Source organism: Arachis hypogaea, chromosome 4, assembly GCF_003086295.3.
Source record: "Arachis hypogaea cultivar Tifrunner chromosome 4, arahy.Tifrunner.gnm2.J5K5, whole genome shotgun sequence".
Lineage (NCBI taxonomy): Eukaryota > Viridiplantae > Streptophyta > Magnoliopsida > Fabales > Fabaceae > Arachis > Arachis hypogaea.
The window spans coordinates 127,260,120-127,279,920 of record NC_092039.1 but is presented as its reverse complement, the minus strand read 5'-3'; the positions used below and the strand labels follow the sequence as shown (position 1 = coordinate 127,279,920).

Here is a 19,801-nt window from a genome sequence, read left to right as displayed (position 1 = left end):
TGCACCAACACTACACAACTCTTCTCACTAGCCATTTTGTCTCACTCAAATGAACTCAATTCACGTTCACACCATATTTATACACGTATGGGGCTTCCTAATTCGAAACAGCCAATTTTGAATTATATATACATAATTCGAATCAGCTAGATTCGAACTGCCTATTGAATTGCTCACCATATAATTCGAATAAGAGTGATTCGAACTGCCCCATGCATGATTCGAATCAGTTCGGTACGAATTACCTAGCATGCATACTCCCTCATAATTTGAACAGCATTGATTCAAATTACTATTGTTTTTAGTTCGAATTACATAAATACATGCTTTTGGTTGATCCATGTCTTATTTTTCGATTTTGGTTGAATCATGTAATATCTCATTCAAACTGGTTTAATACTGCAATTTGTCCCATAATAAAATTATTAATTAATTTTTTTCATACAAACGATATAAAATTTAAATTTTCAATATATTTATTATGCATTTATTAGAGAAAACTATTTAAAATTTTCTATTACTAGCAATTTTAACTTCTGCCTTAAGAAGACAGGTTAGTTAAACCCTAATTTAAACGATGACACACAAAAAAATTGACTTTATTTTTAAATTAGTCAACATACTCATTTTCCCTTGTTAGTTTTTGTACCAAAATTTTTTTCTAAGAGAAATACTTTTGACGGTAATATCAAAGAAAGTTTCTCCTTGCAACGTTGCTACCTTTGATGATAAAAATGACAACTAACTGCTTTATTTATATGTTTTGCCATTGTGATTTCAGTTCATCCACTAGATTTGTGAAATCAACAAACTTTATCAGTAACTTGAAGAATCAATGTGCCTGCCAATAAGTAAAAGAAAAAGGTACACGAAAGAATGTGTAGCTAAAAGCCTAAACTCAAAAACATATAAAATTCAAGAATTAGTCCTAAAACATACAGTCACAATAATAAGCATGTATATTGTACTCCGGAGCGGATCCTCTCTAGTGAAGAAAAAACTGGATGGTGTTAATTGTAATCTCTTATCCTTTATTGTTTTTTCTCTCATATTTATTTTTGGTCCTACTTATAAAGTTAATGGTAACTGATAAGAGATAACACTTCATCTGCTCAGGTGTTAAAAAAATTAGAGAGGATCCATTTCCTGTTGCGGAAATGTTTGGTAACCAAAGAAAATTAGACAAAAACAATCATAACTTGCCTTATTTAACATTCATTAATTGTTGCGACAATAAATGAATATTAAATAAGACAAGTTCTGACCGTATTTTTTGTCTCCCTAACATTACCCCTCCTGTTGTACCCATCTTCATAGCTAACATTCTACTATGAATTAATTAACATCCACTTGCACATGCATCCACTTGGGTCTGCTCAATCATGTCATAATTAATTAATGGGATAAGTTGATCTTAACAATAATGTAAATTTGTTTAGGCGTAAAAATGCAAATTTTTAACTCTGCATGCGAGTAACGACAACACTCTACTAGTCTACTGTACTCCACTAAGCTAGTGTTGGTGCATAGATTATTTAATTGAATTAGTACTTTTCATTTCTATTATAATATCACAATTACCTTTAATTTCTTTTATACCAATGAATTTTTTAAGCAACTTGACATTACTTTTTTGAAATCGTCTTATCTTACCCTCTCTATTCATACTGTGTATGTCTTGCTCTTCTTCCCAGCTTTTATATGTAATGTAACACACAATCACTACTACTTTACTTCTTAGTTCTTATGTGGTTAATTATATGTGTGCCTTCTCTCTTAATTACTGGTACGTTCTGATCATTTATTTTCTCTCATATATATTTGATTGATTTGATTCACTTTATATTTTCTTTCTTTATTGTTTTAGGGAAATTGGGAAATATATTCCATTTGAATAATAAGGATACAGATCTTCAAGATTTTTCACTTATTGGTGAATCATACATAGTTTGGCGAGTATTTGGATATGTATTAATAACTATGCTAATACTTGATTTTTTCTTTTCTGGCAGATTTTTTTTTAAAACAAGGATCTGTTTGGTGGTTAATTTATCTAACAAATAATTAATAAAATTTGACAAAAAAAAAATTGTATTTTAAACAAGCAAAGAACAAGATTTAAGTAGTTAGCATAAGGCTATTCAAATTTATCATTTATTTTTATTTCTTTTTTATATTTTCTTTAAGAGAAAGAGGTTTTTTAACGAAAAATGAAGCCCAACAAATAGCTATTCAAACTGTTTATGAAGCTTACTATATAGATTGAAGAAGAAGAACCATTGCTATATTATATTATTACTGTAAAAGTAATATTAACATCATAAACTTACTCATATATAGAAGATTTGAAATAATTGATAAAGAGAGATAGCTAGGGAAGAGTAGTGTAAGGGAGAGATATAGCAACAGAACAAGGAAAATAAGAACAAGCAAATTTTTTAAGAAATTGCTCCTAGTTATAACTGCAGTAAGGTCCAGTTTGGGTAACTAACTTTATTAAGCTCCTTTTGATAAAATAACTTAAACAATAAATGATTCTGTTAAAAGTAACTTATAAATAAGTTATTTTGTGTTTAGATTTTTAACTCTAAAAGTGCTTATTTTAAAGAAATGTAATGAAAAGTAGAAATATTATGAGAGAAGTCATTTTTTTTAACTTCTCTATAAGCTCCAAAATAGCTTTTTAGAAAGTTGCAATTTGGTTTTAAAAATTGCACCCGACATTAATACTACTACTTTTTATAAGTTAAAAATGAAAAAAAACTACTTCTAGAGTTTCCAAACGGCCCTAATAAGTATCGATATCTACTTATTTATTTTGCTTCGCTCATTTTTTTAGTTTTATTTCTAGTGGACTGAATTACCATGAGCTATGTAGATGTGAATAAGATGTTTAATTTATACAAAATATTTATTTCTTAGAAAAAAAGATTATTTCCAAATTCTTTTAATTTGATATAATATGGTATAAATTTTACAATATTGTCCTTGTTATTAAATATTCACTCATCATCTCCTTAATTTATTTTCATGTCAAGTCAGAAAATGAAATTGAATGACATTGATGATGGATTATAATTAACCCACCATATATGTTTGTTTGTTTCTATCTAATATTTATTTTCATTAAGAATTATTCTTCACATATAAGTTATTTATACATACAAGTTTATACAAATTATTTATATTGTATTATTTAAAAATTTTTGGTGTATGTATATTGATAAATTTTGTATAATTCAAACTCTTCCTTTTCTTTCTTGCATTATAAAAGTGAATTTTATTGAATTAAGATTAACTTGTATAAACTTGTATGCCAAAAAAACTTGTATGTGTAGCAGGTCTGTTTCATTAATTGTGGATGAATACTAATTAAAGCAAGTTCTGTTGTTTTTTTTGTTTCTCTAATATTATGTTATATTTTATTGACTTCCTTCTGCATAGATGATTTTGCTTTCTTGCTTGCCTAACACTCAACAATGTCCTCTCAATTTTGTCCTAGGATTGTAAGATGGTGGACACTGTTGTATCCTTTGTGCTAGACAACTTGTCGCGGGTGCTTGTTAGTGAAGTGACATTGCTTTCAGGTGTGAAGGATCAAATCAAACCCCTAAGTGAAGAACTTAAGTTCATGAACATTTTCATTAAGAGTTCTGAGGGAAAACACGATGATCCCGTGGTGAGAGAAGTGGTGAACCAGATCAGAGATGTAGCATACGAAGCTGAAGACGTGATAGACACCTATGTCGTCAATGTCAACAATCAAAGAAGCAGAAACATGTTGGGAAAGTTACTCCACAGCAAAGACCATGTGATGACGCTTCATGAGGTGAATGATCGGATTACCACCATCAAGAGAAGGATCGATGATATCTATGAAAACAAGTCTAAATATGGCATCCAACAAGGTGATTTTGAAAGTCATTTTAGAAACAAAGAATTTGCAGAAGACTCATTGCTTGCAAGAAGGAGGGATGTGGAAGAAGAAGAAGTAGTTGGCTTGGTGCATGACTCCGATGAGGTGATTAACCACCTCGGTAGCAGAGGAGATTCGAGTCGTAAAGTTGTTTGCATACTAGGCATGGGTGGATTGGGAAAAACCACTCTTGCTCGAAAGATCTACAATAGCGACAAGATCAAGACCATGTTCCAGTGTCGTGTGTGGGGTTTTGTGTCCAATGATTACAGAGCTGAAGAACTCTTAATAAACCTTTTGAAGTGTTTGGGATTATCTGTAGAGGAGTGTAAAGATTTAAATGATCAAGAAAAAATGAAAGGAGAAGTCAGAAAACGCATGAGTGGAAAGAAATATCTGCTAGTGCTAGACGACATCTGGAAAACTCAAGTGTGGGACGAGTTGCAAGAAGCCTTTCCCGATGACGACAAGGGTAGCAGAATATTAATAACTACACGTGTTCAGGATATTTCTCACTATACAAGAGCAACCTTCACTTACAAACTCCCATTTCTTGATGAAACTCAAAGTTGGGAATTGTTTTGTAGAAAGGTATTTTGCAAAAAAAATTGTCCTCTTGAACTAGAACCTCCTGGCAAAGAAATGGCTAGTGCCTGTAAAGGTTTGCCACTTGCCATTGTTGTGTTAGCAGGTATGGTTGCCAAAAAAGAGAGGTCACCAAGAGAATGGCATAAAATCAAGAATCATGTTTCTTGGTATCTTGCTCAAGAGGAGGAATATCGAATTGTGACCAATATTCTGAAGCTTAGCTATGATGACCTTCCTCAAACATTAAAGCCATGCTTTCTTTATTTGGGAGTGTATCCTGAAGATTATGAAATCCATGTGAGAACATTGTGTCAACTGTGGATAGCTGAAGGGTTCATTCAGAAAAAAGAAGTTGGACCATCGAATTCACCAGAAGTAGAAGATATTGCCGACATGTATTTAGATAAGCTGGTGGAACGGAGTTTGGTGCAAGTTGCAAGTAGGAGAACTGATGGGGGTGTGAAGACATGTAGAGTCCATGATCTTCTCCGAGACCTCTGCATTTCAGAGAGCAGCGAAAATAAGTTTATGGAAGTGTGTACGACATTAGATGCTAACAAGTGTAATCCCCGTAGGATGTCTCTCCAGTATAGAGGAAACCTGAGGCTAACCAAAGATAACCAATCATCTGCACGCTCTCTGCTTGTATTTGGTGAAAGAACTATCTGGAAGAGTAAATCAGAAGGGTGGAAACAGATAGAGAATGGTTTCAAGTTGGCTCGTGTATTGCATATGAACCTAGTGGAGCTACATTCACAACCAAGTGGATTGAAGTCATTGATCCATCTAAGGTATTTGAAACTGATAGTAGGTTCTCTAAGAATTGCAGGTGATGTTTTAACTTGTATATGCAACCTTTGCAATCTAGAAATGTTGCATCTAGAGTTTCATCGTGACTCCGATCATTTAGCTCTACCAAGCAAAATATGGAAGCTGGAGTCATTGAGGCGTATTTATTTTCGCCAACTGTATGCAAAGTGGGATTGTACTGGAGTATCAATGTTGAGTGTAGAAAATGGGGAAACAAGTATGGAGAATCTCCAGACTCTGGGTTTCATTCATCTCGATTCACAACTAGCAAGTGTCCTTAACAAGGGCATGTTTCCCAACTTGACAAAACTAAGTTTATGGCAACATCTAAATAAGTCAAATGATGAAATATTAGAGAAGATTTTGCAGTGCCTAAACAAACTCCGTACGCTAAAGGTACATAACATCAGTAGGCTTCCATTAGATCCGAATGTGTATCCCAGGAGTCTCTCCAAGATTACCATAAGACGCCACTGCGAAATAGACTCAAGATTGATCAAGACTCTGGGACAGCTTGTCAACCTGCAAATCTTGAATCTAGAGTTAGCAAGCATGCATTACGATGTTAATTGCGCGGCTGGGGACTTCCCACAGCTTCAAGTGCTACGTGTGAAACTGTACAAGAGGCTCCCTGGCAGGTGGAAAATAGAAGAAGGAGGAATGCCACATATTCGATATTGCGACCCTGAAAACCTGCTCAACCGTGATCAAGACTGAAGTTATATTCATCATCTACAGTCATTAAGAGAAAAGGACAAATAGGTCCCTGACTTTTTGCCCTGCATTGACTATTGAAAAATACTTTTAAGTCCCTGACCTTCACAAAACTTAGACGGATCAGTCCTTAACGGAGGCATTTGGACGGATCAGTCCCTGACGAAGGCATTTGAACAAAGGGACTGATCCGTCCAAATTATGTGAAGGTCAGGGACTTAAAAGTATTTTTCAATGGTCAGAGACAAAAATGTCCGCGGGACAAAAGGTTAGGGACCTATTTGTCTTTTTCTCTCTTAATTTTTCTATGCTTCCGTGTGTTTTCAGATTATAGTTCATTATTTTTCATTACTAATAGTGTGTGACTTTCCTGGTTTTCAATTCCCATAATAGTTCTCTTTCTTGTTTAAAAGTGGAGTGAAATGAATTGTATATTATTCAATTTACTGGTGTTGATTGTTTGGATTCAGATGCATTTCATACTGAATTTGAAGATCTTTTTTCCAAGGAATGAAATCCAATAGTTGCAAAGACAACAATATCCTTAGTAAAATGAAATTGAAGCTATTTAAGGTGTTTGAATGGAAGGAAAGAAAGATTGCTATGTTGATAAAGAGCATCCACATTCACAAAGTAAAGGGTTTCCTTGTTAATCTCTAATAATCTGACATTTTAGAACAGAGAGACCGGATTAGCAAATTAAAGCGATTTAATTCACAATGATGAACTAATGCTATTGGTTGCATTTAACAATTAAACTTATGTCCGTAAAGAAGACTCTGTAAACATGATCCAATAATAACTCACAAACACATCCTTCATCTTCAAGTCTTCAAATATATATATGAGCAAACTAATAAAGATGGTTAATCAATTTTTGAGAATTAAATATGTGATTTAGATTAGATAATTCCTTTCTTATAACATAATAAAAGATAATGCTATGTGATGCTCTGATTCTAAAGTTCTGGAGATTTTTTTTTGACTTTTTGACTTTTTCTTTTTTGTAGGTTTATGATTAGGTAGGGTTGGAAGAATTTAAGATTTTTTTAGGTTTAATAATGTTCTGAAGTTTTTTGGATGCTATTTACTTATTTAGCTTGTTTGAAGAGAATTTGTATGTTTATAGAAATATTTGGTAACTAAAGAAAATTAGTAAAAAATAGTCCTAACTTATCTTATTTAATATTTATTAATTATTACAATAATTAATGAATGATAAATAAGATAAGTTTTGGTTGCCTTTTTTTTTGTCTCTCTAGTATTACCGACATGTTTAATATTGTGATTGAAGAATTTTTTGGATGTGATTTGGAAGATCTGAAACTGAAATTGGAAGGAAATTAATGATCCCAAATGGTTAGAGAGAGGAGTGTAAACTGTGTAATATAGAGCTGGCAATGAGTAGGGTAGAGAGTAGGGTTTGTATCCTACTCTAACCCTACTTGCGAGTTGAAAATTTTATTAAAACTCTATCATATTTTATCTGTGGGTTGAGAACCCTACCCGTACTCTAAAATTCTAAACCCTATCCTATCTTATCTACAGAAATATCAATTTTTTTTAAATAAATATAAAATTCAATCATTTCGAATTTCATACATATTAATAAAATAAAAAATAAAAAACTAATGCTCTAAATTATTAAATTAACTAATTAGTTTAGTGGTTGCTTCATTTATTATAAGTCATTATACGAAGAAAATTATGAGTTTAACTCTCACCTCCTTCACTATATATCTAAGTTTTATGAAACGGGTTTAGCTAATATATATTTTTAGGACACATGATAAATGTAATAACCAGAAAAAAAAAAAAAAAAGAAGATAAGACGTGGGACCCACTCCTAAGTATATTTCTTCCTTCTCTAACTCTAGCCCCGCACTCACTCACCTCTTACCGCCGCACACACCCTCACTCACCTCATACCTTCTTTCTCACAGCACACACACCCAAATTCAACAGAAAAAGAAAGAAAAGGGAAAGAGAGAGGGGAGACCGCGAGAAGAGAAGGGAGGAGGAAGGAGGGAGCTGTCCACGCGAGGAGAGAGAGGGCCACACCTCGTCACCGCCGGCCTGGAGCTCGCCATTCGTGTCTTGTCGCGTCGCTGCTAGCCGCGTCCAGCTCGTTGCCATCGCGTTGTCATCAGAGGCTAGAACCGAGAGATGCATCCGAGAGAGGGGACGAGCGTGAGAGAGGAGACGAGGACGGACAGCCGCCGCGCCTTGTCTACGTTGCCGCTGAGCTTCAACCGCTGCCATGCCAAGTCGCCGTCGCCATCATTGAGACAGAAGAGAGAGCTCGAAGAGAAAGAAACAGAATGTGCGAGAGGAGCCGTCGTGAATAGAGGGTTGTTCTGTCACCAGTCGTCGTTCGGGTGAACCTTGGTTGCTAATGGAACTGTTGGTGCTGCTGGAGCTAAACCGTTCCTGTCAATAACCCAAACTATCGCAGCTCCACCTTGTCGCTGCCCTAATCCAAATCCTACGCTCATTCGTTCCATTTTACTTCAATCCTCCTCACCTTGGATTTTGGCACTCCGGGTTCGGTATCTTCGGTCCCTTGAGACCAAATTGTGAGTAGACTTTATATTTATAATTGTTTGATTGTGCATCTATAATTATTTTGATCTATAACTAGTATGATCTTTGAATTATACTCACTATATTTGTCTTGAATGATTTTAAATTGATTAGTATAATTGATTTATTTAAATAATTCGTTTTTATGAAGTTTATGCTTTCGGAACTATACATGAGACTATATATATTTTTGATGAAGTTTTGCACTTCTAAAATATTTGATTTTACTTGAATATCTATTTTTTTTAAACTATATATATTTTTGATGAAATTTTGTATCATTCTAAAATGTTTGATTTTACTTGAAAATCTGTTTTTGAAGCATTGAAGTAATTGTTAGTACTCACTTACTTTAAAGATTGTGAAATATGTTTGAAATTTCTTATGATTGAGAAGTATGATTGGAAAGATTTCTGATGAAAAAGTAAAATATGATTTGATTTGATTCTATACCTTATATATTTGAAAGATCAAGGATTTGTTGTATTTGAAATTATATGTTTTGAATTGGTTTGGGAGGCTCGTATTAGAAAACTGTAGTTAATGGTGGTTATGACGTTAATTTAGATGCATCTAACTCAGACTCCAGCTAGCAGGGGTGTTGCTAGCCTAACGTGTAGACCACACGCTAGATCTGTTATTCTGTTAGGAAACACAAGAGGAAAGGGCTACCCATAGAGGTGAAGCCGCTCAAGTGTGGACTTTTGATTTGATTTCTGTATGAGAACTCTCTTATTGATTCACTTATTATTATCAAGTATTATTTTCTAATTAAAATTATTTTGATATAATGTTTATATGGTCTCATGCCGATTATAGATGTATTGTCTAGTCATTGAGTTGCAAAACTCACCCTGTTTTTCTAAAAGTATTTTTCAGGAACAATTACTTGTCTATGTGAGGCTTTCAATTCAAGATGTACGATCTGCAATGAGTACTTATTTGTTGACGAGTTTTTAGATGTATATATGCTCCATACGACAGAGGCATGATCCAACTATTTTTAATTATTTTAATTTTGTTATAAGTGTATAATTATTTATTTTAGAACTTGTATAATATTTGTAACTTTCTTATTCAACTTATATTTGAGTCGGTTAGACTTGCTAGGGGACTATTTTCCTGAGCGCCGGTCATGGCTCATTTTGGGCTGTGATAATAAAATTACTAATTAAAAAAGTTTTTATAAAAAAATAATGTAAAGTTTAAATTATCAATATATTTATTGTGTATTTATTAAAGTAAATTATTTAAAATTTTCTATTATTAACATTCTTAACTTGTATTTTAAAGAGAGAGGTTAGTTAAACCCTAATTTAAATCATGACACAAAAAAATTGACTTTTGACGTAATATCAAAGAAAGTTTCTCCTTGCAACGTTGCTACCTTTGGTGATAAAAATGACAACTAATTGCTTTATATGTTTTCGCCATTGTGATTTCAATCCATCCACTTGATTTGTGAAATCAACAAACTTTATCAGTAACTTGAAGAATCAATGTGCATGCCAAAGAATGTCTAGCTAAAAGCCTAAACTCAAAAAATACCATAAAATTCAATAATTAGTCCTAAAACATACAGTTACAATAAGCATGTATGTTGTATCATCTTCATAGCAAACAATCCACTATGAATTAATTAACACTTGCACATGCATCTACTTGGGTCTGCTCAATCATGTCATAATTAATTAATGGGATGCGTTGACCTTAACAATAATGTATATTTGTTTAGGTGTAATAATGCACATTTTTATACTTTTCATTTCTATTATAATCATCCACTTGTGCATAGATAATTTAATTGAATTAGTACTTTTTATTTCTATTATAATATCACAATTACCTTCAATTTCTTTTATACCAATGAATTTTTTAAGTGAGTTGACTTTACTTTCTTAGCTTGAAATCGTGTTGCCTCCCTATTCATAGTTTCATTCTGTGTCTTGCTTGCTCTTCTTCCACAGATTTTTATGTCTGCCTTCTCTCTTAATTACTGGTACGTGCTGATCATTTATTTTCTCTCATATGTTTGATTGATTTGATTCACTTCATATTTTCTTTCTTTATTGTTTTAGGGAAATTCGGAAATATATTCCATTTGAATAATAAGGATACAGATACAATCGACACACCTTGTGCTTCAAGATTTTTCACCTATACATAGTTCGGTGAGTATAATTGGATATGTAATAACTATGCTACTACTTGATTTCTTTTTTTTGCTTGAATTTTTTCTAAAACAAAGATGTGTTGGTGGTTAATTAATAAAATTTGACAAAAAATGTATTTTAAACAAACAAAGTACAAGATTTAAGTTAGCATATGGCTATTCAAAAGATCCATATATTTGACATGAAGAAGAATCTAGATAAGACGAATTAACTCATTCATCTATTCAGATTTATCATTATTTTTTTTATATTTTCTTTTAAGAGAAAGAGATTTTTTTTTTTTTAAAATGAAGCCTAACAATTAGTTACTCAAAATGTTTATGTAGATTGCTATACAAAGATTAAAGAAGAACCATTATTGCAAATATATTATATTATTACTGTAAAGGTAATATTAAGATCATAAACTTAGATATGCATATGACATATATAGATGTACGAACATAGAAGATCTGAAATATTGATAAAGAGGAAAAAAAAGAAGGGTGTGAGTGAGAGATTCATATAGCAACAGAAGAACAAGTACTTCAACAAATTGCTCCTACATACTTATAACTATTATTTATTTTTCTTCGTTCATTTTTTTTTTATTTTATTTTTACTAGACTGAATTACCACGAATTATATAAATTCAGGTGTAGTCAGATAGTTGAGAGATAGTTGAGAGTCTTTAAATAATTTAATTGATTTGACTGAATTCTCATCTAACGACTCTCAACTATCAATTTCATATGAGGTTGACTTCATCTAAATTTCTACCTTCTGGGAAATAAAAAAAATTATAAAGTAGCTATGAAGTTGTGTTTTACACTAAGAAATCTTCAAGATTACCGGTTCTTCGAAGTTGCATGCGCAAAAGAATAAAACCTTATGTCTGTGTATCTCTCTTGAACACACACAATTTTCTAGTGAATCTTTCAAGACTCTTTTAGTTATTTTCTTATGACCTCTTCTTAGAGTTATCGGTTGCTTTTTATTATTATTATTATTATTATTATTATTATTATTATTATTATTATTATTGATGTTGATAATTTTCAATAATAACTATTAAATTAACAAAATTCAAACTCGTTCAATTTCTATATATTACTAAATTATTCAACAATCTTTATTTTTCTGCAAATTTATTCATAGATAAGCTATTGAAATTAAAAGAAAGATAGATGAGAGAGAAAGAGAGGCATGCCATTTTTCTTGAACAAATTTTGATAGCTCTTTTCTTCCTTTTTTTTTGTTACTTAAAAAAATGCTTGTAAATGAGTCAAAATAACTTTCAAGATTATAAGGAAGAAATTATACAACAACAACAAAGTCTTGTCCCACTAAGTGGGGTCGGCTACATGAATCAAACGACGTCATTGTGCTCTATCATGTATCATGTCTACAGAGAGACCGTTTACATATAGATCTCGTTTGACCACCTCATGGATGGTCTTCTTAGGTCTTCCTCTGCCTTTCGCCCCTTGTCCATCTTCCATCTCATCCACCCTCCTGACTGGATGTTCTATCGGTCTTCTTCTCACATGTCCAAACCACCTAAGACGCGATTCAACCATCTTTTCCACAATGGGTGCTACTCCAACTCTCTCCCTTATATCTTCGTTCCTTATTTTATCCAATCGCGTATGACCACTCATCCATCTCAACATTTTCATCTCTGCCACACTCAGCTTATGTTCATGCTCCCCTTTAGCTGCCCAACACTCCGTACCATAAAGCATAGCCGATCTTATAGCGGTGCGATAGAATTTACCTTTAAGTTTTAAAGGCACTTTTTTGTCGCATATAAAACCAGATGCACTCCGCCATTTTGACCAACCTGCTTGGATCCTATGATTTACATCATGTTCAATCTCTCCATTATCCTGTATGATGCACCCAAGATACTTAAAACTTTTAACTTTTCGTAGGCTGTTTTCTCCAATCTTCACCTCTATATTAGGGTTTTCCCTTCTCAAACTGAACTTACATTCCATATATTTCGTCTTGCTACGGCTTATGCGCAAACCATACACTTCTAGAGCTTCTCTCCATAACTCCAACTTCTTATTTAGGTCTTCCCTTGACTCTCCCATAAGGACAATATCATCGGCAAAAAGCATACACCATGGCACAGGATCTTGGATGTGCTCTGTGAGTACTTCCAAGACTAATGTGAAAAGGTATGGACTTAAGGATGATCCCTGGTGTAATCCTATACCAATAGAAAATTCCTCTGTCACACCACCTTGAGTCTTCACACTAGTTGTGGCCCCATCATACATGTCTTTAATTGCACGAATATATGCGATCCTTACTCTCCTCTTTTCTAAAACCTTCCATAAGACCTCCCTTGGTACTCTATCATACGCTTTTTCCAAATCAATAAACACCATATGTAGATCCCTTTTTATTACTACGATACCTCTTCATCATCCTTCTTAAAAGGTATATCGCTTCAGTGGTAGATCTGCCTAGCATAAATCCAAATTGGTTCTCTGTTACTTGTGTCTCTTTTCTCAACCTCCATTCTATCACCATTTCCCATAACTTCATGGTATGACTCATAAGCTTGATCCCTCTATAGTTTCCGCAACTTTGTATATCCCCCTTAAAATCTCATTAAAAAGCTTGGTTAACCAGTTGATGCCTTTTTCTCCAAGACCCTTCCAAACCTCAATCGGGATATTATCAGGTCCTACTGCCCTGCCATTTTTCATCTGCTTTAGAGCCTCTTTTACCTCGAAGTCTCGGATCCTCCGATAGTAGTCAAAGTTTTGATCTTCTTCCCTTGTGCGTAATCGACCAAGGCTTGGAAAAGTCTTCTGTCCCTCATTAAATAACTCGTAGAAGTAGCTCTTCCACCTTTCATTAATCTTCTCCTCTTGAACCAACACATCTCCATCCTTATCCTTTATGCACTTAACTTGATCCAAATCTCTCGTTCTTCTTTCACGGCTCTTTGCGATTCTATATATACATTTTTCTCCTTCTTTCGTGCCCAAAGACTAGTAGAGGCCCTCATATACTCTTGTTCTTACTTCACTTACAGCCACTTTTGTCTCTTTCTTAGCCGCCTTATATTTTTTCCAGTTATCTGCGTTGCGGCATAGAGACCACTCTTTAAAGCACTCCCTTTTTATCTTTATCTTATCTTGTACACTCGCATTCCACCACCATGACTCCTTGTCTCTTGGTCCTATTCTTTTAGATTCACCAAAGCTTTCTTTTGCTGTTCTTCTAATAACTTCTGCCATCTCCCTCCACATCTCTTTCGCGCTTTCATTCCCATCCTACTTTGCCGCTTCTCCTACCCGTCTTAGGAATCTTCTTTGTTCCTCACCTTTCATCTGCCACCACCTCGTCCTTGGGTTCTTCGTATGATGTCTTTTCCTCAACTTTTGCTCAACGCGTAAATCCATGACGAGCACCCTATGTTGTGTTGTCAAACTCTCTCCTGGGATAATTTTACAATTAATGCAAAATTTTCGGTCGACTCTCCTCAACAAGAAGAAGTCAATTTGAGAGCTTGTCATGCCACTCTTATAGGTTATAAGATGTTCGTCTCTCTTTTTAAAATATGTATTTGCGATGAGAAGATTAAAGGTTGAGGAAAAGTCCAAAATAGTTTTACCCTCGGCATTGATCACCCCGAAACCATGGCCTCCGTGAATATTCACATATCCAGTCACTTCTCTCCCAACATGGCCATTTAAATCTCCTCCTAAGAAAATCTTATCTCCCAAAAGTATGTCTTGAACCAAACTCTCTAGATCCTCCCAAAACATTATCTTGTGTTGTTCGTCCGAACCCACTTGCGGTGCATCGGCGCTAATCACATGGAAAGCACCTCCCTCCACCACAAGTTTGATAGAGATGATCCAATCTCCCACCCTCTTAACATCCACTACGTCCTTCTTTCACTGCTTACCCACAATTATTCCAACCCCATTCTTATTCTTCACCTTTCCTATATACCAAAGTTTGAAACCAGAAGTATCAAATTCCCTAGCCTTCGCACCAACCCATTTTGTTTCTTGTAGGCACATAATGTTAATCTTCCTCCTTGTCATGGTGTCCACCACCTCCATGGACTTTCCTATTAGGGTGCCTATATTCCATGTCCTAAATCTCAACCTTCTGTCGCTCCAACCTTTACCTTTTACTTTGTGAACTAGCTTATTTACCCTTGTCCGTTCATGAAAACGCGAGAATCCTTGCTCATTTAACACTATATTCGGGCACCGATGCAGCGGCTCTTGCTCATTTGACACCGTACTCGAGCCATACAGCGCGTTGCTTCCGGGCAACGACCTAGCTTTAGCGCAATAATGTCTTTGATTCATATCATGGGGGTTCGACTATATTTTTATGTTGGTTGTCGAAGACCTAACACAACCCTCCTCCTTTATCTGGGCTTGGGACCGGCTATATACCGCAAGTGTAACATAGGCGGAGTTATAAGGAAGAAATTATATTGTTAAATAATTTATTAAATTAGTTTTTAAAAGATAATTTTAAATAAACTTTTAGTATTTATTTTTGATAAATTAAACTAAAAATTATTATATTTAATAAACACAACTAATGGTTTCGAATTAAATCATCATACTAAATCGAAACTGTTGGCTTCAATTTACCATGGCATCTGTTCACGTGTATAAATCGAATGTAATAGATTCGATTTCCTAACAAATATAAATCGAATCTCTTTGTTTCGATTTACATGTATGTACAAATCGAAGTTATTTGTTTCGATTTATAAATATATGTCAATTTGTATGCAATTCAAATTTAATAAATTCGATTTAGTATTGGTTTCGTAAATCGAATTTAATAGATTTGATTTATATAGAAATGGATCTTGGGACATTCAGTAGTCATGTTTGATTTGGAAGATCTGGATAATTTTGGGTTTCAATTGGTTTATTCTGGTAATTTACCCTTTGTTTTTATCATAAAGTGCACATTATTTTCTTTAAAATAGTTTTTGTGTCGTTTTTTGTTGTTGAAGGTTTTATCCTAATGTTAATTAAAAGTAAATAATAAATAAGATATTTAATTTATATAAAATATTTATTTTTTAAAAAAAATTGTTTCTAAATTCTTTTAATTTGATATATAAAATACTATAAATTTCACAATATTGTATGTTCTTGTTATTAAGTATTATCTCATTATCTGATTAATTTATTTTCATGTCAAGTAAAAAAATGAGATTGAATGACATTGATTATCAATTATGATTAACCCATCATATATGTATGTTTGTTTCTATCTAATATTTATATTTTATTCATTTTTTTTCTTATGGATGATCTTACTTTCTTTCTTAATACACTTAATTAACAATCTTCCTTTAATTTTTTCATAGGATCCGAAAATAAAAAATGATTGATAGTGTTGTTAACTTTGCACTGGACAACTTGTCACGGCTGCTTGTTAGTGAAGTGACTTTGCTTTCTAGCGTAAAAGATCAAATCAGGTCCCTAAATGATGAACTGAAGTTCATGAACATCTTTATCAAGAGTTCTGAAGGAAAGCGTGAGGATCCATTTGTGAAAGAAGTGGTGAACCAAATCAGAAATGTAGCATACCAAGCTGAAGATGTAGTAGACACCTATGTCGTCAATGTCAACAATCAAAGAAGCAGAAACATGTTGGGGAAGTTCTTCCACAGCAAAGACCATGTGATGATGTTCCATGAGGTGAGTGATCAGATTAACAGCATCAAAAGAAGGATCGATGAGATTTATCAAAACAAGTCTAAATATGGCATCCAACAAGGTGATTTTGAAAGTCATAATGGAAACAAAGAATTTGCAAAAGACTCATTGATTGCGAAAAGGAGGAATGTGGAAGAAGAGGAGGTAGTAGGCTTGGTGCATGACTCTGATGAGGTGATTAACCACCTCGCCAGAAGAGGAGATTCGAGTCGTAGAGTTGTTTGCATATTAGGCATGGGTGGCTTGGGAAAGACCACTCTTGCTCGAAAGATCTACAACAACAAGAAGATCAAGAGCATGTTCCCGTGTCATGTGTGGGGTTTTGTGTCCAACCATTACAGAGCACAAGAATTACTACTGAGCCTTTTGAAGCTTTTGGGGTTATCCTCAGAGGAGTATAAAGATTTAAATGATAAAGAGAAAATGAAAAGAAAAGTCAGAGAATGCATGAGTGGAAAAAAATACCTGGTAATCCTAGACGACATCTGGAATATTCAAGTGTGGGACGAGTTGCAAGAAGCCTTTCCTGATGAAAACAATGGTAGTAGAATATTGATAACCACACGTATTGAAGATATCTCTCATTATACAAGAGCAATCTTCACTTACGAACTTCCATTTCTTGACGAAAGTAAAAGTTGGGAATTATTCTGTAAAAAGGTGTTTGGTAAAGAAAAATGTCCTCATGAACTTGAACTTCCTGGAAAAGAAATGGCTAATGCTTGTAAAGGTTTGCCACTTGCCATCATTGTGTTAGCCGGTATGGTTGCCAAAAAAGAGAGGTCACCAAGAGAATGGCTTAAAATCAAGAATAATGTTTCTTGGTATCTTGTTCAGGAGGAAGAATATCGAATTGTGACCAATATTCTGAAGCTTAGCTATGATGACCTTCCTCAAACATTAAAGCCATGCTTTCTTTATTTGGGAGTGTATCCTGAAGATTATGAAATCAATGTGAGAAGATTGTGTCAACTGTGGATAGCTGAAGGGTTCATTCAGAAAAAAGAAGTTGGACCATCAAATTCACCAGAAGTAGAAGATATTGCTGACATGTATTTAGATAAGCTGGTGGAACGGAGCTTGGTGCAAGTGGCAAGTAGGAGGACTGATGGTGGTGTGAAGACATGTCGAGTCCATGATCTTCTTCGTGACCTATGCATTTCAGAGAGTAGGGAAAATAAATTTATGGAAGTGTGCACAAATTTGGATGCTATTAAGTGTAATTCTCGTAGGATGTCTCTCCAGTATAGAGGAGAACTGAGGCTAACCGAAGATAACCAATCATCTGCACGCTCTCTGCTTCTGTTTGGTGAAAACACTTACTGGGAGAATGAATCAGAAGGGTGGAAACAGATAAAGAATGGCTTCAAGTTGGCTCGTGTATTGGACATGAACCAAGTGAGGCTATGTTTATCACCTCGTGGATTGACGACATTGATCCATCTAAGGTTTTTGAAAGTTACAGCATCTTCTAGAACAATTGGAGATGAAGTTTTAGCTTCTATATGCAACCTTTGGAATCTAGAAACGCTATACTTATGGATTAAACACTCTATTACTCTACCAAACAAAATATGGAAACTCAAGTCACTCAGGCATGTGTATTTAAACTGTGATGATATATTTAGAGAATTGACTCAAATAGAATCAATAATGCAGAGGATGAAAATGGAAGAAGCGACGAAGATATTTAAAGGATGGTCTGGAGGAGCATCAATGTCGAAGATGAAAATTGGAGAAACAAAGGTGGAGAATCTTCAAACACTGCATAACATCTGTCTTAATGCAAGAACAGCAAGCGTCCTAAAAAAGGGCATGTTCCCCAACTTGACAAAATTAACTTTGCGTGGAGAGGTGACAGAGCTGCCAGAGGCACCAGAAAAAGAATTCTTAGAGAACAGTTTGCAGTGCCTAAACAAACTCCGAACGCTAAAGCTACTTGGCATCGCGATACTTCCATTAGATCGGAATGCGTATCCTACAAGTCTTACCAAGATTACCATATCCTTTGGTCAACTGGATGCAAGAATAATAAAGACCCTGGGACAGCTTGCCAACCTGCAAATCTTGAAACTCGGTGGCAGAGGCATATATGGCGATGTTGATTGCGTAGCTGGTGACTTCCCACAGCTTCGAGTACTACAGTGTGGGGCTGACATGGTAGATGGCAGGTGGAAAGTAGAAAAAGGAGCAATGCCTCAGATTCGATATTGCAACATTCCTCACATCCGTGACTAAGAGTGATGAGGTTATATTCATCATCAACATTCGACCTTTGTTTTTCTGTATGTCTTGATTACCGTTTAATATCTTTCCTTGGATATGTAGTTTTATTACGATGTTGTTGCTTTAATGTTTATGTGTGTAGTACTACTAATGTTATTGCTTGGACACTTCGCTGAGTTATCGTGTCCGCGTGTCGGACACATTTCGAACACGACACTCACGACACTCGTCCGACACACTTAAATACAACCACATATCCGTGTGTCCAGTCTTATTCTTAACATATATTCTTAAAATAAATTTAGATATAATATATATTATTATTTATTAAAAAAATATTTTAAATACTTGATATAATTAAAATAAGACATTAAAAATAATTAAAAATTTTAATTTATATTTTAATATCAATAAAATATCAAAATATCATTACAATTTATCTAAAAAAGACTTTATATTTTATATATATACGTGTCTCCGTGTCATGTAATATTTTAAAATTCGCGTGTCAGCGTGTCCCGTATCGTATCGTGTCCGTGTCCGTATCAGTGTCCGTGCATCGTAGGATTCCATCAACAGCCAGAGCCCAAATTTAATTTTGTATGCTTTTCTTCTGTGTTTATTTTATTTGATTGTCGGACTACAGGGTATCAAGTTTCATTTGCATTTTGTACAATGATGAATACAAGAAAACAAAAACATTAGCAATTCCATATAAGATATAGTTAATTAACATTTGAAGCTGTGATTTGGAATCAATACTCAGATACTCCAAAACATAATATTACATTCAATGATCACCAACTTCTCAATATACTCCAAGCTCGAATAGAACGGCTTTATTGCCAAATTAAAGCAACTTAATTCACAAAGATACATTGATTTCTCGCTTCCACAAATATTCTCACGGCAAGAATTAATACTGGTTCATTAAGCAATTTTCCTGTATATATCTTCTGTATTGAACTTTAGTCCATAAATTAAAGAACACTACTCTATAAATATATGATCCATAATCATAACTCAAGCACATACACCCTTCACTAAGTATAATAATATAATCAATTACTATATGCAAGTTA

The 19,801-nt window shown here is 34.1% G+C and overlaps 2 protein-coding genes across 2 annotated transcripts; both read left to right on the top strand.

Moving 5' to 3' along the window:
- The first annotated feature begins 1,595 nt into the window (after positions 1-1,595).
- On the top strand, positions 1,596-6,184 carry LOC112743450 (putative disease resistance RPP13-like protein 3). The gene is made up of 2 exons (XM_072234105.1): positions 1,596-1,786; positions 3,503-6,184. The coding sequence occupies exon 2, from the start codon at positions 3,512-3,514 to the stop codon at positions 6,029-6,031; it is 2,520 nt and encodes an 839-aa protein (XP_072090206.1). The 5' UTR covers positions 1,596-1,786; positions 3,503-3,511; the 3' UTR covers positions 6,032-6,184.
- Positions 6,185-10,413: 4,229 nt separating this feature from the next.
- LOC112744854 (disease resistance protein RPP13-like) lies at positions 10,414-19,000 on the top strand. The gene is made up of 3 exons (XM_072234104.1): positions 10,414-10,610; positions 10,690-10,782; positions 16,142-19,000. The coding sequence occupies exon 3, from the start codon at positions 16,158-16,160 to the stop codon at positions 18,729-18,731; it is 2,574 nt and encodes an 857-aa protein (XP_072090205.1). The 5' UTR covers positions 10,414-10,610; positions 10,690-10,782; positions 16,142-16,157; the 3' UTR covers positions 18,732-19,000.
- Positions 19,001-19,801: the final 801 nt, after the last annotated feature.

Coding starts and splice junctions, on each gene's coding strand:
- LOC112743450 (XM_072234105.1), top strand. CDS start 3,512: ATGGTGGACACTGTTGTATCCTTTGTGCTAGACAACTTGTCGCGGGTG.
- LOC112744854 (XM_072234104.1), top strand. CDS start 16,158: ATGATTGATAGTGTTGTTAACTTTGCACTGGACAACTTGTCACGGCTG.